Genomic DNA, 22,267 nt, shown 5'->3' with positions numbered 1-22,267 from the left:
GTCAAATCTGGGAGGAAACTGACCTGCTACAGTAGCTCTTTGGCATGTACATCCGCTTGCCATGAAGGAGTGTATAGGAGCTCAGGGACACAGCTCTGGGCTACAGCTGCTGTAGAAGTCAGTGTTGGTGCAGACAGGGCACTTTCCCTCCTGGTGTGAACCTAAATAAGATGATACTCATTTTCTGCATTGCTTTTCTACATAAGAACAGCCCCACTGGATCAGGCCACAGGCCCATCTAGTCCAGCTTCCTGTATCTCACAGCGGCCCACCAAATGCCCCAGGGAGCACACCAGATAACAAGAGACCTCATCCTGGTGCCCTCCCCTGCATCTGGCATTCTGGCATCTGGCATTTCTAAAATCAGGAGGTTGCGCATACACATCATGGCTTGTACCCCATAATGGATTTTTCCTCCAGAAACTTGTCCAATCCCTTTTTAAAGGCGTCTAGGCTAGACGCCAGCACCACATCCTGTGGCAAGGAGTTCCACAGACCGACCACACGCTGAGTAAAGAAATATTTTCTTCTGTCTGTCCTAACCCGCCCAACACTCAATTTTAGTGGATGTCCCCTGGTTCTGGTATTATGTGAGAGTGTAAAGAGCATCTCCCTATCCACTCTGTCCATTCCCTGCATAATTCTATAATGTATTTTGTATTGGCAACCTTCAGTCTCGAAAGACTATGGTATCGCGCTCTGAAAGGTGGTTCTGGCACAGCGTCTAGTGTGGCTGAAAAGGCCAATCCGGGAGTGACAATCTCTTCCACATCGGGAGCAAGTGCAGTCTGTCCCTGGTCTGTCTCCCTGGCTATGGGCCTTCCTTCTTTGCCTCTTAGCCTCAGACTGTTGGCAAAGTGTCTCTTCAAACTGGGAAAGGCCATGCTGCACAGCCTGCCTCCAAGCGGGCTGCTCAGAGGCCAGGGTTTCCCACTTGTTGAGGTCCATCCCTAAGGCCTTCAGATCCCTCTTGCAGATGTCCTTGTATCACAGCTGTGGTCTACCTGTAGGGCGCTTTCCTTGCACGAGTTCTCCATAGAGGAGATCCTTTGGGATCCGGCCATCATCCATTCTCACGACATGACCAAGCCAACGCAGGCGTCTCTGTTTCAGCAGTGAATACATGCTAGGGATTCCAGCACGTTCCAGGACTGTGTTGTTTGGAACTTTGTCCTGCCAGGTGATGCCGAGGATGCGTCGGAGGCAGCGCATGTGGAAAGTGCTCAGTTTCCTCTCCTGTTGTGAGCGAAGAGTCCATGACTCGCTGCAGTACAGAAGTGTACTCAGGACGCAAGCTCTGTAGACCTGGATCTTGGTATGTTCCGTCAGCTTCTTGTTGGACCAGACTCTCTTTGTGAGTCTGGAAAACGTGGTAGCTGCTTTACCGATGCGCTTGTTTAGCTCAGTATCGAGAGAATGAGTGTCGGAGATGTTGAGCCAAGGTACACAAAGTCATGGACAACCTCCAGTTCTTGCTCAGAGATTGTAATGCAGGGAGGTTATTAAGGAATTGAAGAATGAAGTTGCAGATCTCTTGACTAAGGTATGCAACTTGTCCCTCAAAACGGCCATGGTACCAGAAGATTGGAGGATAGCAAATGTCACGCCTATTTTTAAAAAGGGAAAGAGGGGGGACCCGGGAAACTATAGGCCGGTCAGCCTAACATCCATACCAGGTAAGATGGTGGAATGCCTCATCAAAGATAGGATCTCAAAACACATAGACGAACAGGCCTTGCTGAGGGAGAGTCAGCATGGCTTCTGTAAGGGTAAGTCTTGCCTCACAAACCTTATAGAATTCTTTGAAAAGGTCAACAGGCATGTGGATGCGGGAGAACCCGTGGACATTATATATCTGGACTTTCAGAAGGCGTTTGACACGGTCCCTCACCAAAGGCTACTGAAAAAACTCCACAGTCAGGGAATTAGAGGACAGGTCCTCTCGTGGATTGAGAACTGGTTGGAGGCCAGGAAGCAGAGAGTGGGTGTCAATGGGCAATTTTCACAGTGGAGAGAGGTGAAAAGCGGTGTGCCCCAAGGATCTGTCCTGGGACCGGTGCTTTTCAACCTCTTCATAAATGACCTGGAAACAGGGTTGAGCAGTGAAGTGGCTAAGTTTGCAGACGACACCAAACTTTTCCGAGTGGTAAAGACCAGAAGTGATTGTGAGGAGCTCCAGAAGGATCTCTCCAGACTGGCAGAATGGGCAGCAAAATGGCAGATGCGCTTCAATGTCAGTAAGTGTAAAGTCATGCACATTGGGGCAAAAAATCAAAACTTTAGATATAGGCTGATGGGTTCTGAGCTGTCTGTGACAGATCAGGAGAGAGATCTTGGGGTGGTGGTGGACAGGTCGATGAAAGTGTCGACCCAATGTGTGGCGGCAGTGAAGAAGGCCAATTCTATGCTTGGGATCATTAGGAAGGGTATTGAGAACAAAACGGTTAGTATTATAATGCCGTTGTACAAATCGATGGTAAGGCCACACCTGGAGTATTGTGTCCAGTTCTGGTCGCCGCATCTCAAAAAAGACATAGTGGAAATGGAAAAGGTGCAAAAGAGAGCGACTAAGATGATTACGGGGCTGGGGCACCTTCCTTATGAGGAAAGGCTACGGCGTTTGGGCCTCTTCAGCCTAGAAAAGAGACGCTTGAGGGGGGACATGATTGAGACATACAAAATCATGCAGGGGATGGACAGAGTGGATAGGGAGATACTCTTTACACTCTCACATAATACCAGAACCAGGGGACATCCACTAAAATTGAGTGTTGGGCGGGTTAGGACAGACAAAAGAAAATATTTCTTTACTCAGCGCGTGGTCAGTCTGTGGAACTCCTTGCCACAGGATGTGGTGCTGGCGTCTAGCCTAGACGCCTTTAAAAGGGGATTGGACGAGTTTCTGGAGGAAAAATCCATTATGGGGTACAAGCCATGATGTGTATGCGCAACCTCCTGATTTTAGGAATGGGTTAAGTCAGAATGCCAGATGTAGGGGAGAGCACCAGGATGAGGTCTCTTGTTATCTGGTGTGCTCCCTGGGGCATTTGGTAGGCCGCTGTGAGATACAGGAAGCTGGACTAGATGGGCCTATGGCCTGATCCAGTGGGGCTGTTCTTATGTTCTTATGTTCTTATGAGGTGAGTCCACATCCTGAACCATGACCTGTGTTTTTTTATAATGTATTATGTATTACATAATTCTATATGTAAAAGACTTCAGAGAGACGTAGGAGTGGAGTTTGGTTTTCCAAACTACTGTATCTAGCTGCTGTTGCTGCATGGGTAGGTAGACCTGGGCTCCAAACTGGGAAGTTCAGTAGATCTGGACTCCAGAGACTCTTCCTGTTGTTGCCACCCTCCCCTGCCCTGTTTTGCCCCCTCCCCACCCCTGTTTTGTCCACCCACCCTTGTCACGACCCTCCCCCACTGTTTCACCCCTCCCCCTCTGAGAAGGGATCAGGAAGAAACTTTGCACCCTGTGATGAAAGTCTGCACCCCCAGTAGATGTCTGTGAGCCCAAGCCTATGCCTTTCTACTCAGAAGTAAGTCCCATGATAGTCCATGGGGCTTACTCCCAGGTAAGTGTGGACAGGACTGCAGCCTCAGAGCCCAATCCTATGCCTGTCTAGTCAGAAGTAAGTCCCATGATAGTCCATGGGGCTTACTCCCAGAAGAGGATACGACTGCAGCTTTAGGGTCCAGTCCTAGGCATGTCTACTCAGAAGTAAGTCCCATTACAATCAATGGGGCTTACTCCCAGGTAAGTGTGGAGAGGACTGCAGCCTCAGAGCCCAATCCTATGCCTGCCTACTCAGCAGTAAGTGCCATGACAGTGCATGGGGCTTGCTCCCAGGAAAGCGCGGAGAGGACCGCAGCCTCAGAGCCCAGTCCTACGCGTGCAATGCCATGACGGTGCATGCGGCTCACTGCCAGGAAAGCGTGGGGAGGACGGCAGCCCGCCTCCTCGGGAGCCGGGCTCCCTGCGTGCGTGTGCGGCGAGCTCTCGCTCAAGCCAATCCGCTTCGCCCGGGGAGCCACATGGTGCGGGGACGGCGGCGCCCCCTGCGCACAGCCGCGCCGCGCCATGGCCACCGAGAGCCCCCTGGAGACGCTGCAGCGGGAGGTGACCTGCTCGATCTGCCTGGGCTTCTTCAAGGAGCCGGTGTCCATCGACTGCGGGCACAACTTCTGCCAGGCGTGCATCACGCAGTGCTGGGGGCTCTCGGAGGACGAGAACACGTCGTGCCCGCAGTGCCGGCGCTGGTCCCGCAAGCGCAGCTTCAGGCCCAACCGCGAGCTGGGCAACGTGGTGGAGGTGGCCAAGCGCCTGCGGCTGGACGGCGCCCCCGCCCTGGCCGGCCAGCGGCTCTGCGACAAGCACCAGGAGCCGCTCAAGCTCTTCTGCGAGCAGGACGAGACGCCCGTCTGCGTCATCTGCAGGGAGTCCCGCACCCACAAGTGCCACCCCATGCTGCCCATCGAGGAGGCCGCGCAGGACTACAAGGTAGCAGCGGAGGGGCCTGCTCTGCCCTGCCCGGGGGTGGCTCCGTTCACCCTTCCACACACACCCTGCCTTTCCCAGTGGAGCTGAGGCTGCATCCTATCCCCACTTGCCCGGGAGTGAGCCCCACTGACTCTGATGGGGCTTGCTGCTGAGTAGGTGGCATGGGCTTGGGGTCTAAGCCTGCAACCCTATCCACACTTGCCTGGGAGTGAGCCCCACTGACTCTGATGGGGCTTGCTGCTGAGTAGGTGGCATGGGCTTGGGGTCTAAGCCTGCAACCCTATCCCCACTTGCCTGGGAGTGAGCCCCACTGACTCTGATGGGGCTTGCTGCTGAGTAGGTGGCATGGGCTTGGGGTCTAAGCCTGCAACCCTATCCCCACTTGCCTGGGAGTGAGCCCCACTGACTCTGATGGGGCTTACTGCTGAGTAGGTGGCATGGGCTTGGGGTCTAAGCCTGCAACCCTATCCATACTTGCCTGGGAGTGAGCCCCACTGACTCTGATGGGGCTTACTGCTGAGTAGGTGGCATGGGTTTGGGGTCTAAGCCTGCAACCCTATCCGTACTTGCCTGGGAGTGAGCCCCACTGACTCTGATGGGGCTTACTGCTGAGTAGGTGGCATGGGCTTGGGGTCTAAGCCTGCAACCCTATCCCCACTTGCCTGGGAGTGAGCCCCACTGACTCTGATGGGGCTTACTGCTGAGTAGGTGGCATGGGCTTGGGGTCTAAGCCTGCAACCCTATCCCCACTTGCCTGGGAGTGAGCCCCACTGACTCTGATGGGGCTTGCTGCTGAGAAGGTGGCATGGGCTTGGGGTCTAAGCCTGCAACCCTATCCCCACTTGCCTGGGAGTGAGCCCCACTGACTCTGATGGGGCTTGCTGCTGAGTAGGTGGCATGGGCTTGGGGTCTAAGCCTGCAACCCTATCCCCACTTGCCTGGGAGTGAGCCCCACTGACTCTGATGGGGCTTGCTGCTGAGTAGGTGGCATGGGCTTGGGGTCTAAGCCTGCAACCCTATCCACACTTGCCTGGGAGTGAGCCCCACTGACTCTGATGGGGCTTGCTGCTGAGTAGGTGGCATGGGCTTGGGGTCTAAGCCTGCAACCCTATCCCCACTTGCCTGGGAGTGAGCCCCACTGACTCTGATGGGGCTTGCTGCTGAGTAGGTGGCATGGGCTTGGGGTCTAAGCCTGCAACCCTATCCACACTTGCCTGGGAGTGAGCCCCACTGACTCTGATGGGGCTTGCTGCTGAGTAGGTGGCATGGGCTTGGGGTCTAAGCCTGCAACCCTATCCACATTTGCCTGGGAGTGAGCCCCACTGACTCTGATGGGGCTTGCTGCTGAGTAGGTGGCATGGGCTTGGGGTCTAAGCCTGCAACCCTATCCCCACTTGCCTGGGAGTGAGCCCCACTGACTCTGATGGGGCTTGCTGCTGAGTAGGTGGCATGGGCTTGGGGTCTAAGCCTGCAACCCTATCCCCACTTGCCTGGGAGTGAGCCCCACTGACTCTGATGGGGCTTACTGCTGAGTAGGTGGCATGGGCTTGGGGTCTAAGCCTGCAACCCTATCCATACTTGCCTGGCAGTGAGCCCCACTGACTCTGATGGGGCTTACTGCTGAGTAGGTGGCATGGGCTAGGTGGCATGGGCTTGGGGTCTAAGCCTGCAACCCTATCCACACTTACCTGGGAGTGAGCCCCACTGACTCTGATGGGGCTTACTGCTGAGTAGGTGGCATGGGCTAGGTGGCATGGGCTTGGGGTCTAAGCCTGCAACCCTATCCCCACTTGCCTGGGAGTGAGCCCCACTGACTCTGATGGGGCTTACTGCTGAGTAGGTGGCATGGGCTTGGGGTCTAAGCCTGCAACCCTATCCACACTTGCCTGGGAGTGAGCCCCACTGACTCTGATGGGGCTTGCTGCTGAGTAGGTGGCATGGGCTTGGGGTCTAAGCCTGCAACCCTATCCCCACTTGCCTGGGAGTGAGCCCCACTGACTCTGATGGGGCTTGCTGCTGAGTAGGTGGCATGGGCTTGGGGTCTAAGCCTGCAACCCTATCCCCACTTGCCTGGGAGTGAGCCCCACTGACTCTGATGGGGCTTACTGCTGAGTAGGTGGCATGGGCTTGGGGTCTAAGCCTGCAACCCTATCCATACTTGCCTGGGAGTGAGCCCCACTGACTCTGATGGGGCTTACTGCTGAGTAGGTGGCATGGGCTTGGGGTCTAAGCCTGCAACCCTATCCACACTTACCTGGGAGTGAGCCCCACTGACTCTGATGGGGCTTACTGCTGAGTAGGTGGCATGGGCTTGGGGTCTAAGCCTGCAACCCTATCCACACTTGCCTGGGAGTGAGCCCCACTGACTCTGATGGGGCTTGCTGCTGAGTAGGTGGCATGGGCTTGGGGTCTAAGCCTGCAACCCTATCCCCACTTGCCTGGGAGTGAGCCCCACTGACTCTGATGGGGCTTGCTGCTGAGTAGGTGGCATGGGCTTGGGGTCTAAGCCTGCAACCCTATCCCCACTTGCCTGGGAGTGAGCCCCACTGACTCTGATGGGGCTTACTGCTGAGTAGGTGGCATGGGCTTGGGGTCTAAGCCTGCAACCCTATCCATACTTGCCTGGGAGTGAGCCCCACTGACTCTGATGGGGCTTACTGCTGAGTAGGTGGCATGGGCTTGGGGTCTAAGCCTGCAACCCTATCCACACTTACCTGGGAGTGAGCCCCACTGACTCTGATGGGGCTTACTGCTGAGTAGACATGCCTACGATTGGGCTGTAAGGCTGCAATCCTATCCAGGCTTACCTTGGAATACGCCCCACTGACTAATGGGACTTACTTCTGAATTGGGCTCTAAGGCTACAATCCTTTCCATATGTACTGGGGAGTAAGCCCTATTGACTATAATGGGATTTCCTTTTGAGTAGACATGCCTAGGCTTGGGCTCTGAAGCTGCAATTCTTACCTGGGAATAAGCCCCACTGACTGTTGGGACTTATTTCTGATTTGGGCTCTAAGGCTACAGTCCTTTCCACCTGTACCTGGGAGTAAGCCCCGTTTATTATGATGGGACTTGCTTCTGAGTAGACAGGTGATGGCATCTTGTTTAGATTCCTTTAAAAGGAGATTGGACTTCTGGAGGAAAAGTATCACAGGTTTCAAACCATGATGAGTATGTGCAACCTCCTGGTTCTAGAAGTAGGCTACTTCAGAATGCCAGATGCAAGGGAGGGCACCAGGATTCAGTGGGGCTCTTATTATGTTCTTACGACTGAAGGCTGAGACCCTTTTTCCTGTGATGACACAGGGTCTGTGGACCTGTCCCCTCCCCTGTTGTCTTTGTTATTTTTTAGGTGCCAAGTGTTGTTGTTGTTATTATTATTATTATTATTTTATTAATTTGTACCCCGCCTTTTTGCCCAACGGGCACACAAGGCGGCTAACAAACAATTTAAAAATACAACATGAAAAACAGTTAAAAAAAATTTACAATGATTAAAAAGCTAAAAACAAAACAAACCCCGTGGATTTTCATATAAAAAGCAAGAACGCCAGCCAGCCTGTCAACAATTAAAAGCTTTTTGAAATAAAAAGGTCTTCAGTCCACGCCGAAACGTTAGCAACGAGGGAGCAGTTCTAAGGGGAGGGTATTCCACAGTTCGGGGGCCACCACTGAGAAGGCCCTCTTCCTGGCCGCCACCCCTCTCACATCTCTTAGTGGCGGCACAGTCAAAAGGGCCCCCCCAGAAGATCTAAGAGCACGGGCCGGATTGTAGGGAAGGAGGCGGTCCCTCAGATACCCCGGACCCGAGCCGTAAAGGGCTTTAAAAGTCAAAACTAGCACCTTGAATTGGGCCTGGAACAGAACCGGCAACCAGTGTAGCCGCCGGAGCAACGGCTCGACAGAGTCAAACCGACGTGCCCCGGCAACCACACGATCAGCCGCGTTCTGTACTAGTTGTAATTTCCGGACCGTCTTCAAAGGCAGCCCCACGTAGAGCGCATTGCAATAATCTAATCTAGATGTCACTAGGGCATGGGTTACTGTGGCCAGGTCCGCGCAGCTCAGGTACGGTCGCAGCTGGCAAATCAGCCGAAGCTGAGCAAAGGCTCCCCTGGCCACCGCCACCACCTAGGACTTCAGAAGCAGCTGAGAACCAGGAGAACCCCCAAGCTGCGGACCTGCTCCTTCAGAGGGAGCGCAACCCCATTCAGAGCAGGATGATAGTCCAGCACCCGAGCTGTGGATTTCCGAACCAAGAGCACCTCTGTCTTATCCGGATTTAATTTCAGCTTGTTCACCCACATTCAGTCCCTAACCGCCTCCAGACAGCGATCCAGGACCCCAACCACCTCCTCAGAATCAGGGGGAAAGGAGAGATAAAGCTGGGTGTCATCAGCGTACTGGTGGCAACCCACTCCAAACCCCCGGATGACCTCTCCCAGCGGCTTCATGTAGATGTTAAAAAGCATGGGGGATAAGATGGAACCCTGCGGCACCCCAAACCTCAGAGGTCGGGGTGCCGAACAGGCATCCCCCAGCACCACCTTCTGGGATCTGTCAGCCAGGAAGGAGCAGAACCACTTCAAAACAGTGCCTCCAAGCCCCAACCCAGCCAGCTGGCCCAGAAGGACACCATGGTCGATGTTGTGTCTTTGCTTTGGGTGTATCACTATAACTGGGCAATAAACTCCATGTTATACATGCTAAGCCTCTTATCCCTGCCCTAACCCTTTGTGTTTCAAAAATAAAAAGTACATCTAATAAAAATATACATATACATATACTGGGACACAAATGTCCAGAATGCAAAAAGAACTGATGCAAATGTCCAATACCAGGACACATTTGACCAGGATGTCCAAGATGCAGTGGTCCTGTCACTGAGAGTAAATCCCGCTGAACCCTGCAGGTCATATTTCTGAGTAAATATACACAGTATTGGACTGCAAGTTTTCTTAATAGACAGTGGCTCTCACTAAACATCTGATTCCTAAATGCCTTCCAAATGTGTCTTTTGTTTGTGCTCAGCAACAAGTTGCTGCCCAACTGAAAGCTCTGAAGGAAAGACGAGACAAGCTGAAGGAATCAAAGGAAGACTTGGAGTGCAGAAGCCAGGCTGATCAGGTACCTGTTTGTCTGTTGATGGAGGAGTGTCTTTGTGCCTTAGATCCAGGTTTATTCATATTATAATTTATTCATAGGGCACTATTATTCTGTTAATGGTTAAGGTCAGTCCATTAGGCTTGTTGATACTGTGATGTGACTAACACCACAGTCCTATGCGTGTCTACTTAGAAGTAAGCCTCACAGAGGTAAGTGTGTATATAGGATTATAGCCTTAATCTTTAATACTGCTCTGTTTCCCAGACTAGTTTGAGATTTCATTGTGCTCTGGTAGATATTTCTCCCTTTTCTTCTCCTACCCTGCCCTCCTCCCAAAAAACAAAACTGTTCAAAAAGTCACACGGTCAGGTCTACTGACTGGTCTGGCAGCATCTTATGTTGCAGTGCTTCCAAACAGCCCAATCGTATCCACACTTTCCTGGGAGTAAGTCCCATTGACTCTAATGGGACTTACCTTTGAGTAGACATGCATAGGATTGGGCTTAAAGTCCAGTAGATGTAAGCCTGATCAGACATTTATATGGGGGATCCCAAAAAGCCCCACGCAAAAGCAGAGTGTAAATGTAATAAATAATATACACACGCATTACTGAGCACCCATGTATGCTACTTAGGGTGCAGTCCTAACCCCTTATGTTAGTGCTTTCCAGCACTGACATAAAGGCAAGGTAAGGGGGTTAGGATTGCACATAAGGGGTTAGGATTGCGCCCTTACTCTTTAACTAAGGGTGCAATCCTAACCCCTTACGTCAGTGCTTTCCAGCACTGGCATAGCAGTGCCAATGGTACATGCACTGCATCCTGCAGTTGTGTGTCACTCACAGAGGCCTCCTCAAAGTAAGGGAATGTTTGTTCTTTTACCTTGGAGCTGCATTGCCCTTATGTCAGTGCTGGAAAGCACTGATTTAAGGGGTTAGGATTGCGCCCTAAATTGCCCAGACTTGGTTTGACTACTAACTTAAGAGCATCTGAGATTTTTTTACTTCCCTCTGGCCTTATCTGTTTCCTATTAATTACAGGATGATATACAAACTGAGAAGCAGAAAGTAGAAGCTGAATTTAATCAGATACATGAATTTCTGGAGAAGATTGAGCGATTTCTGATTATCATGCTGAAAAAGTTTGACAAGGAGATTGTACAGAGGAGGGATGGAGTAGTTACCAAACTGTCTGCGGAGATTGCACACCTCGATGCCCTAATCCATGAAACGGAGGAGACGTGTGAGAAGCCCGCAAGTGAATTCCTGCAGGTGAGGCTGTCCGGGGGCTTCCTGTTTTGTTGGTTCCTGTGCTTTAGCACTAAAGCCCAAAATTCAGGAAACTGCACTTTCAGTAAAGACAAACAGATGAGACCTGTCCACAGATTTTCTTTATGTGGGTCTGGCTTAGCCCTCATTGAGCCAGACTTGGCTCAACCTGAACTCTCCGAAGGTAACTGGAGCTGTGCTCTGGTTGCCTCCAGAGGTCCACAGATACCATGGGTGGATGCGTGCATTCTCTCCGGACTTCAGAAAGCTGTCTGGAGGTGACCAGAGCTGTGCTTGGAGGTTTTAAGGAGCCAAAACCTCAGGTTTGCTTAGCCACGGTTTCTGATATCCATGGGGGGGGGCATGAAAACCCCTTGCAGATAATGAGGCCCCACCTATATCATATTATTGTGCTGCAGTCACTTGTTTGAACTGTGTCAAAAGCAACAAAAAGGGAAGCTTCAAGGTATCCTGGAAGTGTTATGTTTGTTAAACCCAGCCTTGCAAGTTAGGTAATCGTACATTCCTTCTTTATTTGGCCGGAAGCTTGCAGGTCATTTCCAAAGCTACCCAATGATTCTGTGACTGGGGTGGGATTTGGACCCGGTTCTAGTTCAAAACTCTGCTTGACTGTATTATAGGTCTAACCTATTGGAAGTGAAAGGGGTGGCTGCAAGAAACGGTCTTCTCTGTGGTTGCACCGCAATAGTGGAACTACCTCCCTGATGATTTAAGAACTGCCTCCTCTTCTAGCAGGGATTAATGACTTTTTTTCTTTAGAATAGCATTTTAATTATGTTGGGAGGGTTCTAATTGAATCCAGTTCTTACTTACCATTTTAGAGCCCAGTCCTGGGCTCAGTACTGCGGCTCTGTGCTGCTGCACATTGTTGCAAATGTGCCATAAGGCACATTTGCGAGCCTTAGTGCCGGGCTGTCGCCCATGCTAGCCCAGTGCCAGCCTCCAGTGGCTCAGTGGTCTCATGGACTGCCGAGCCTTGGCACGGTAAGCGGGGCGGGGAGGAGGCGTTCCAGGGAGGGGGGAGGCCGTGGGGGGGCGGGTGGAGGGAGGTGTGATAGGGAGAGGGCAGGGGCGGGCGGGAGGTGTGATGGAGGGAGGGAGGGAGGCGGGTCCAAGGCGCCTGTGGAGGGCTCGGCGCCCTAAGTGAGTAGCCCCATTGTGGGGCTGCTTACCTTACGCAGGAGAAGGGGATGAAAAATCCCCTTCTCCCGAGATGCCTCCTGCGGTAGCCTGGGGCGCACAGGATCCGGCTGCAGCCGTTCTCGGTGCCACCGAGGCTGGGCGCCCCAGACAGCGGTTGCAGTGTTAGTGGTTGCTTTTAACGCTGGGTTTTTTTTTTGCTTTTCACTGCTTTTATGTCACTGCTGATTTTTTAATTTTGTGTGTTGTGTATTTTGCCATCTACAGGGTTGTGCTACTGCTGCTATTTTATTGGATGCATTTTTTTTTTTTGCTTTATATCTTTGCATGATTAAAACTGTTACATTTATACATTATTTCTCTATGTATTACTGAGACTGATGTTGAACACCACTGGGGAAAGCCAGGGTAGACATCTTCTAAATAAATATTCATGAGCCTTTTGGTGATATTTCTGGCATAACCAATGTGTGACTGACTTTCTTTCTCTTTGCCCTCTCCCCCCTTCCTACAAAGAATATCAGAAACGTTTTGGACAAGTAAGTAGTCCCTTTAAAGACTTCATTACTCTCCATGTGGTAGGAAACAATGCTGAAGTGTAGTCTAGATTCTCATCAGCAGTGAAAATGTTCATGAACATGGGGTGCTATCGCAGCATCTTAGCCATTAGTTTGGAAGGGGGCTCACAGACAGCAGATTTCAAGCCCTTCATGCATGGGTAAAAACATTTAGAAATTAACAGCACGACTGTGTTGCACTGGTGCAGCAACTGCTGCGTCAGCCTAGCTGTCACAAACATGCTGTAAAGCACATTGTGACAGCCTAGCACAGTGGTCTTCAACCATTTTCATGCCATGACTTCAATAAATAAATTAAAGTAAGAGACTGAGGACCAACCATCAATCCTACCCCCTCCTGGAACTCTATCCACCCACTCTCTGCCCCTGTCAAGCCCTTCCAGAACTGTAACCCCTATATGCCTTCCCACTGTAACCAAATATTTTATTAGAGAGGGCAAAAAAGGGTACCATGAAGCCTGGCAGTAGTGACAGCTATTTTAGCACAATCGCTAAGAACCTGAACTGGACCGGGACACAATCTCCTGGGTATTCCAGTAGTCTTCAACCCTTTTCATTCCCATAAGTTGTCCTGACCTCACAACTAAGGCTACACGACCCCATTGGTCATGACCCCAAGGTTGAAAAACATTGGCCTAGCACTTAGGAACATCAGCAGGAAGGCCTGCACTCTCCTGCTGGCACCAGATCTGGAGGAAATGCACTCCAGAGCATGTAAGAGCTGCTCCAAGTAGCACAAGGGAAGGGGGTGTAATGGAGCAGGGAGGGGGCATGCTGGCACACACCAAATCCTGCCCCCCTTCCTGGTCCTGTAAATCCTGAAAACTGGGCAGCTCAGACTTTTGCCCGCTATTTAGCAGGCACAGATCCAGGCCCTGTTGAGCAGGCCTTACACTGGGTGAGGGCATAAATGTTCCCTTACCTGGATCTGCCATGCTGCATCGGCGCAGGTTAGCACTGGGCTGTAAATGCTATTTTAGGAAGTTTATGCTAAAGCTACAATATCATAGTTACCTGCTTTCCATTCTAGATGTAAGCAGGGACAGGCGCTCCCATTAGCAGAAGCTTCTTCCTCTCCAACAGATCTGGAAAAAAAACTTGGGCATTTCAGTTTGAAAAATGTCGTTATCAAGGAGGCTCTGGAGAAATGTCGAGGTAACAAGAAGGGCAAATAACAACTATGGACTCTTCTTCCTGCATTCAGTGGCATAGCTAGAGGGGGTGCAAAGCACTAAACTTTGCAGGGAGCTTCACCACAGCGTGCAAGTGGCCTCTTCCTGTCCCCTTCAGAGCCATTCTGGGATGTAGGAGGCTGTTCTGCTCCTACATCCCAGAATGGCTTCAAAGGGGATGGGCTGTTTGCATGCTGCAGTGAGGCTCTCTGTAAAATTGAGTTCTTTGAACCCCCTCTAGCTACACCACTGCCTTCATTGTTTTATCTTTCTCTTTTTTCATACCTGTTCCTTTAACTTACAAGGTGGCAGACCAAGACTGTTGGCATTAATTTTGTGTATGTACTGTGTCTTGTCTTTTGGCACTTGAGTATTATGTATATAATAAGTATTATGGCCTCTCAAAATACTGAAGAATACTCTTGTGGTACTGTTTTTGGGGAAAAGGAAGGGGTTTGGGAAGGTTGCTTCCAAGAAGTACAATTTTTGTATGCAGAATAAGATAAAATAATAATCTTAACAAAAACTTGAATGGTTGAAAGTAAAAGATTAGGGCAGTCAGGAGCACAGAGTGAAGTAGAGTATTTTGGCCAAAGCGGGTACAGGGCTACAGAAGGATGAATTGAGCAGAGCAGCATATGATCCCTCTGTTTTGCAAACCCATTATCTTGACACATCTCTCCTTTTCTTTGGCTTATCTGAAGTTTGTTCCATTTGCTTACAGTCATTTTGTTCATAGCTGATATAGATATATTGAACACACTGATATATTTTTTCAGAAAATCTCAGTGTTTTGAAACACAGCTTTCCCCTCTAGCAGCTAGAATTCTCCTGTATTCTTCTCCTGTCTCCCTCTAGAGACTATGATATCTGAATTGGCAAAAGCAAGGTCAATGGAAACGTCGGCTAAACACGGTGAGTTTGCTTCTTTGTTAGGATAGTCACCTCCTGAGAAGATCAGAGCCCCATGTTTCCTTCCCGTAAAACTCCCAGGACTAGCTTTGCATGGCACGGTGAAGGATGATGGGAATGATGACTCTATCCAGTAGGGGAAGCATTGCACAGGAAAAAGGGAGGTGCTTTTTTCACCTTACTTACTTTTTACCTGACTCCCCCTATTCCCAGTCAGAGGATGGAATAAATTTGTTGCTATGCAACACTGGGGCTCAGGTCCTTGGGGTGGGAGAAAGTAAGCCGAGGAGGTCTTGGCTGTTGCCAAGTTACTGGAGTTTCAAGATGCTATCTGCATTTTGGGATTCCTGAAGCCTTCGCTGGACTCCAGGTGGTCTTGGGTGTAGGACAAAGGAAATGGAAGCAGCCCATTTTGGCTTTTCTCATCACTGTCTGTGCTGGCACCATTCGTCCCTTGGTTGCTTTGCACCTTCTTATAGGTGGGCAGCAGTCACAGAAGCATTGCTGTCCAGGCAACCTCTCAACTCCTGTGGTGCTGTTCCCATCAGTTTCAGTCTGCTCAGATTGGGCACAAAGCTCTCTGATCACACCATTTTGGCCGTTGTTCTGCCCCTGAAGACGGGTTTCATGGATGGAGTCTTTTACAGTGCACCCAGGCACATTAGTGGCCTGGATGCAACCACCCTCCTCTCAAGAGTTGGCGCTGGATACCCAGTGTCTCATGGGCTAAAGGTCAGGCTAGCTATGACTTTAATGATGTTACTGGTCATGGCATACTTGTTTTTTTCTTATGTAAGTAGTGCATTGGGGGAGAAGGGCTCTATTGTGGCTGTGATGAGTGACAGTGGACTTAAAACTTCCCTTCTTGGTGTGGTCCCTATCTGGATGGATGTCTCTTCCCTCCCCCCTTGCACACTGTATTTGCCCTGGGAGCTTTTGTTCCAAGGCAAATTGCACTTGTGCAGGGGGAATAGTTGATCATGCCAGGGGGTGAACTGGGTCCCATCTGCTATTCACACAAGGAAAAGCACCGCAGACACCCACCCACAAGTCGACCCTACAGATAAGTCGCTGGCAGGTTTTGAGCCAACAATCATGGAATTTTCTATGACCCTCGGATAAGTCCGGGGTTAAACTTAGAGGGGTGTCTGACTATAGTTTTGTCTGATTTTGCCCAAGGCCAGATACTGAAAAATAATCTACCACTAATTGTTACCTAAGAACTGTAATCTCTAATTTATTAAAAACATAGTAAAAGATCATAAGATACATTTTTATTCTTTTTAAAATTCTGGTCTTCACCACTTTTTTGTAAACACTATCAGAGTAAGTGCACTGTAAACTACATGCCAGTAAAACAGTGGTTCCCAACCTGGTATTCATGTACTCCCAGGGACACTCAACAGGACCTTTAGGAGTACTTGAAAAAGAATTGCATAATGGCAGGAAAAGGCAGGTCATGCTCCAGAATGCCTTGCAAAGCAGGAATGCCTTGCAAGGACCAGCAAGGCAGGAAGGGAGGGAGCTAGTTGGCTGTGAAAGCCCCACCAATAACTAGTTTTTGGTCATCAATTCATCTATGAACCAGTGATTGAAAACCAGCACAGTAAAAAGGCTGAAACATAATATGGAAAGTGATCAATCACCCAGAATTTCTCAGCACACGTCTGGTGCAAAACAGTGCAAAGGCAGAGTCTTCTGTTCCTCAAACAGATAAAAAGAGAAAACACTGTGATGAATACATGAAGTCTGGGTTTTCATAGAGAGGAGATGCGGGCTTGTATTACTACAAACATTTTGCTAATATGAAAGGTACAATTTATGGAAATGGGCTGCCAAGGGATATGCAAGTGAAAGGTTGGGAACCACTGCAGGTGATCCAGTAATCAAATCCACCTTTAAGGTGGACATGAGGAGAACCATGAGAAATCCACCTTTAAGGTGTTTAGTGTGTTAAGCCAGAAGCTCTACATCCAACATCCAACATAACACATAACTGAGAGTGTTCAATTCAGTTCACAACAGAGAGATGAGATATTTGCAACCCTTTTTACTCAGAAGTAGACCCACTGCTTTCCATGGGTGTTATTCTTAAATAACGGTGCACTGAATTGTAGCCTGGGAAGGAGGATCCCATCCCGGTGTTTCCGAAAACAGACCTGCTTTGCAAGCATTTGCCAAGCAGAACCAGGCTGCAGCAGAAGGAAGGAGAATAAAAGGTTAACTTTGGCTGGAGAAGTCCCAGGAAAGTGACTATAGCAGCTAAGGAGGTGCCTGCCTAAGGGGAGCTCAACTGAGAAAGGAAGCTGTTCAGAGTGGAAAGGCTCTGCCCTCTGATTGACCCGGAGATAAGGAGAAGTGATATTTGGAGCTTGATTACTTGGCAAAAATTTCACCTATAGTATAGATGAGTATCTAAGGTAAGTCTTCCAGGCCAAAGATGTGATTAAAGTCATGTCTGGTTTGTCTTTCAGATTGCTAGGCAGCCTGGACAGTAGAAATGGAGGCCTAGCCAGGATAATTCTCTTGCCCTCTCTCTCTTCATTTTTACCCTTATTCCATTCTGTTTTGCATCAGCTCATAAAGTCTTGGGATTTCCTTGTGGTTGACATCCCCAGTCACTTTTTCTTTTTTTTGTCTCCTCAGTAAGCATTACTCTTGATCACAACACGGCTCATCCCCTCCTTGTGGTGAGTGAAGACAAGAAAAGTGTGAAGCGCGGAACCATCCTTCAGCAACTGCCCAACAATCCCGAGAGATTTGACTCCACTCTCCTCCTGCTGGGCTGTGAGAGAATCTCCTCAGGGGTCCACTACTGGGAGGTGGAAGTGGGTGACGGGCAAAATTGGGCTGTGGGTGTCGCCAGGGAGTCTGTGAAGAGGAAGGGACCCATCATGGCAAACCCTGACGCAGGGATTTGGGCTTTGGGGCTCAGTGGGGATGAGTACAAGCCGTTCACTTATACTGATACCCGCCTGACCCTAGACGAAGCCCCAGAAAGAATCCAAGTCTTTGTTCATTACGAGAGGGGTTGGGTGGCATTTTTCAATGCTGATTATATGTCCCTTATTTTTATTTTCCAGTCAGCTAATTTTTGTGGGGAAAAAATCTGTCCTTTCTTCAAAGTGTGGGGTCTAACTACAGAGCTTAAAATGTGTCCTTGAAAAACTGTCTACAGTACACGTTGGTCTCCTGTAATTCCACCCATGCATAATTTTCTGTGGAATCTCATGACTGGCACAGGATTTAAAATTTTTGGCACTGGCTTCCAGCTTTCAAGTTAAGTAAAAGTGGATTTGCTCTGGGACATCACCTGGCAAGGTTCTTCCCATCCCAGCAACATCCCATTGTTGGCTTTTTTGAACATTGAGTGTGCATACCTAATTGGAAAGAGACAGTCTTCTGAGATCATCAATATTTAGTTGCAAGCTGAATGTTAATATATTTCTATATTTCTCACTTGGATCTTACATTAATTCAGCTAACGTCCTTTACATAACTTGCACATATTTAGGGCCAAACTACTTTAAACATGCAGTTTTCCCTTGCATGTGTATTTATTTGAATAGCATCTGGGGGACAAGCAGGCATGGACAATCAGATGGAAACCATGGTGCATAGGAAGGGGTATTTAACCCTTTCCCTTCATGCTGTATGCCCAACAAAAATCTCCCCCACTGTGGCTGACATTTAGTGTTTTTAAGAGAAAGCACACAAAGGCAAACCACAAATTTAAAGTATTTTTATTTTGACCTTTAAAAATAAGTCTGATCTGTTTCAATGGACTTTAGTTCCACCTTAAACATTTAAGATCGTGGTATTAGCAATTGGTACTTTATTTCACATTTCGGTTACCCATGTCTTTTCAAAATTGTTCTTTCTCCTTAGTAATTTTTCCCCAAACCTGATGTAAGCGGCAGGCAGCCTGCAATGGGCTGATACCATAGTGGTCACCATTCAGGACCCATTTCCTGTATCCATAATTCAAATGAGGGTGTGAGCACCATGTTCCTTATCCCTTGACCCAACTGTGGTGAGCCAGGACACTGGGGAATGGGGTAGGAAGGTTTAGGGTACTTGGAAGTGGCTAGCACTTTTTAGGTCAAGCCAGACCTAGGTACGAGTGGGGCAGCGACAGGGGCAGCAACTAAACATGCTTTTCTCCCTACTTTCTGAATGGATTGTGAAAGGGCTGTGTGGCTGCACATTCTCTCTGGTTGTTTTCTGGAATTATATTTGGCTGCTTTGGAGTGGATTGGTTTGTAAATTGTGTTTGCTTAATAAGGGAAGAGAGAGAGGAAATGGGATGCCCCCATTAATGCCGTGATGGGCAATGGGAAGGAAGGCAGAGAGAGGGAAGTGCCCTTACAGAAAAAAGGGGTCTAGGCCAGCAGTTTCTCAGCGTTTGTCCCCCACCATACCACTTCACATGGTTCACCTATTGGAAGTACCACCAGAGGTATCTGGCAGTGATGTCATTGCCAGTTACTTTTGGATTGGGAGGGTAGATGCAATGCAACAAACACCAGTAAGAGGCTCAGGGCAGATGGGAGGGCTTTTTTTGAGCATGCAAAAAGTGCACACTGGAGCTCTGCCTGCTGAGTATACCACTGCTTGTCGCATCGCTGGTCTCACTATCAGGCGATAGGGGCGTGAGAGTCCCGTGAGTATAACTGGACATCAACCTCAAGTACCACTGGTTTAGAAATGCTCATCTAGGCAGTTACTATTTCTCTTTCTGGTCCTTCTCCCAGCCAGCTGATCTCTGTGCTCTTCCTTTTCGTCTGAAGCTGCTGCTTTTAAATGCCAGGTTGGTTAACAGTAAGACCGCTTTTATCCATTATTTAATTCTGGATGAGGGTGCTGATTTGGCATGCCTGGTTGGACATGGTTGGGAGGGTAACTCAAGCCTTTCCTTGACTCCACTGCATTGGAGAATTACCAGATAGTTTGGGGGCAGGGTGTAGTGGTGACCTCACTCCAGAAGGTTTCTTGATAACACTGATTATCTGGACACATTTCATTTGATTTTCTCATACATAAATAATCTTGGTCACCTTGGTTGATGTCCTAGGCTAGAGCCTCGACAGTGGTGGTACATCCCCGTTGGTTCTGCTGGACTCCTCAGTAGCGTTCAATACCATGGTTTCCTTCTGGACTTGGGGGTATTGTTTTGTAGTGGCTCCAGTTCTTGAAGGCTAGATTCTAGAACAGGGCTCTCTATACTCCAGCCCATGGGCCAGATCCAGTACATGGCTGGATCCATCCCCCGGGTGAATGGAGCTTACCATTCCACCAGAGAGCCACTGTTCTGTGTCACCAACCTCTGCCAGCCGCTTCCAGGTTCTGTCGCCCCAGCAGCCAGACGCGGCTGCCTGGGAGATTGGCGGAGTGGAACAGCGGCTCCCCAATGGAGCTTCCCCGGGGAAGCCTTTCCTGGAGTGCAGCAGTCTCCAGTTTGGAGACCGCTGTAGAAGGTAGTATTGGAAGGTACCTGCTGAACCCCTTGGCTGTTAGCCTTTGTGGGTTCACGTCTGTCCCCCATGTTGTTTACATGAAACTGCTGCAGAAGGGAAAGGTGGCACTTGGCTTTGTATCTCAGTTCCATCTGATAACAGGGAGACTATGAGCATCCAGAATTGTTTCTGGAGCCAGTAGTGGTTGCATGAGGGTGAGCAAGTTGAAATTAAATCTGAACAAGACAGAGGTGCTTTTGTTAATACTATGTGGGATGCAGGCTATAGATTGTCGGCGGATTCTGGAAGGGCTTCCACTCCTCTTAAAAGAATAGGTTTGCAGCTTAGGAATGTTTCTGGACCTGACCAGAGTATCTGAAGGACAACTCTCCCCCACATGAAACTGGCTACTCTCTGATGTCATCAGAAAGGGCTCCATTATGTGTTTGACCATTGACGGAACTACGTCTGGCGGTAACCTGGGAAAGTGTCTTCACTGTGATGGTGGTCGGGTTGTGTAACTCCCTCCTTCAGGAGGTAAGGTGAGCACACCTTCTGGTGCCTGCTGAAAAGTGTGTTACTACATTTGGCTTTCTGTAATTTACTGTTCCTTATTGTTTAGTTCCTGTGACCCTCCCAATGTATCTGCTGCTGCTATTTTGTTTCTCTTTATGTTTTTAATGTAAGCTGCCTGGACCAACGTACAGAAGGAAGGAATGTGGGGTTAAAAAATTTTAAATAAATACATAAAATAATAATGTTTCCTCTTCTGGTTTTTTTCCCCTCTGCTATATTGCCTGTCTGTTGCAAGTTCCCAGTATTTTTTTTTTCCTCAGGCTCTGCACATATCAGAGAGAATCAGGGCCCAAGGGTGCATCTACTCCAGCTTCCAGATTCCTCAGGGAGCACTCAAGACAAACAAGGTGCATATATCCTGTTACCACTTTGTTGAATCTGGCATCCAGAGATAGGTTATCTCTAAAACCTGAAGGCTGTATATACCCATCCTGGCTTGTTGTTTTCTTCTTATACTCATCACTGGAAAAATCCTACTCAATCCCATATTTTTTTTCCCTTCTTTTGCTCCTTTGGAGATTTTGCTAGGCATTGTCCTCACTCTTTCAAGACAATTTGTACCTCCAAGGGCTAAGAAATTGCATATTATATTTTAGGGTGGTTTTTTAAAAAAATGAGAGACGAGATGTTTTGGGATGTTCTGTGCCCCAATATTAGTTTCTTTTTGAGGGAATTTGTGGAACACTTCCCTACAGAGAGCAATGATGTCATCAGAGAAATAAGGTGCCTTAGTACAACCTCTCTGATCACCACTGTCACAATACTCCTGTGTACACAATTCAGGGCCCAATCCTATCCAACTTTCCAGCCCTGGTGTAGCCATACCAATGGGGTGTGCACTGCATCCTGTAGTGGAAGGGTAGTTATGAAAGCCTCCATAAGGTAAGGGAACATTTGCTCCCTTGCCTAGGGGCTACATTGCAGTTGCACCAGCGCTGGAAAGTTGGATAGGATTGGGCCCTCAGTTGGCAACATAACACCACTCAGACAGCAATGGAGGCAGAGGATGTCTGCAGGAAATGTCCATCACCTCCTCAACTTCCACCAATGCGGGTGGGCGGGGGCGCGGGACACACTTTGGGCATTTGATCAGCAGAGAGCTCATGTAGCTGTAGGGAACCCAGCAAACACACACCTCATAATGACGTTGAAGGTGGCCAGGAGAAGCCTGAGGGTCAGTGTGGCAGGGCTAGCAGGCTGTGGTGGGGATGTCTCAGAGCAGCCCAAACAAGTCAGCCAAGCCTTGAAGAAAGATCTATCCAACATGCAAACTCTAATAAAAATGCTGTTGCCTCCTTCCAAGGAGTGGCCTGGACATGGGCCTCAGCAAGGATTTGAACTTGAGTCCCTCAGGTCAAAGTCCAGCTCTAAACTGATCTGCTGGCCCTTTTGCTGATTCATAGAACTTTAAAGCCTTTTGCTAATCTAAGGACAGAGATTGTTGGTGCATACTGAGAGCTAAGGATTAACTTCCTGTTTCTCCTCAGCATCATGGAATTGATTGCATAGTTTTATTAGAATAACAGTGC

At 49.1% G+C, this 22,267-nt stretch overlaps 1 protein-coding gene across 1 annotated transcript in view; it reads left to right on the top strand.

Moving 5' to 3' along the window:
- The first annotated feature begins 4,055 nt into the window (after window positions 1–4,055).
- The window catches only part of LOC136639022 (uncharacterized), a 69,762-nt gene continuing 51,550 nt past the window's right edge, over window positions 4,056–22,267 (top strand). Inside the window, exons 1-8 of the mRNA XM_066613051.1 lie at window positions 4,056–4,506; window positions 9,541–9,636; window positions 10,656–10,886; window positions 12,561–12,583; window positions 13,653–13,777; window positions 14,653–14,709; window positions 17,353–17,867; window positions 20,050–20,183. Of these exons, the coding sequence (XP_066469148.1) occupies window positions 4,087–4,506; window positions 9,541–9,636; window positions 10,656–10,886; window positions 12,561–12,583; window positions 13,653–13,777; window positions 14,653–14,709; window positions 17,353–17,867; window positions 20,050–20,183 (1,601 nt within the window). The 5' untranslated portion in view covers window positions 4,056–4,086. The remainder of the gene's footprint in view (window positions 4,507–9,540; window positions 9,637–10,655; window positions 10,887–12,560; window positions 12,584–13,652; window positions 13,778–14,652; window positions 14,710–17,352; window positions 17,868–20,049; window positions 20,184–22,267) is intronic.

Source organism: Tiliqua scincoides, chromosome 2 (genome assembly GCF_035046505.1).
Source record: "Tiliqua scincoides isolate rTilSci1 chromosome 2, rTilSci1.hap2, whole genome shotgun sequence".
In the NCBI taxonomy this organism is placed as follows: Eukaryota; Metazoa; Chordata; class Lepidosauria; order Squamata; family Scincidae; genus Tiliqua; species Tiliqua scincoides.
This window is presented reverse-complemented; position numbering and strand designations above follow the sequence as displayed.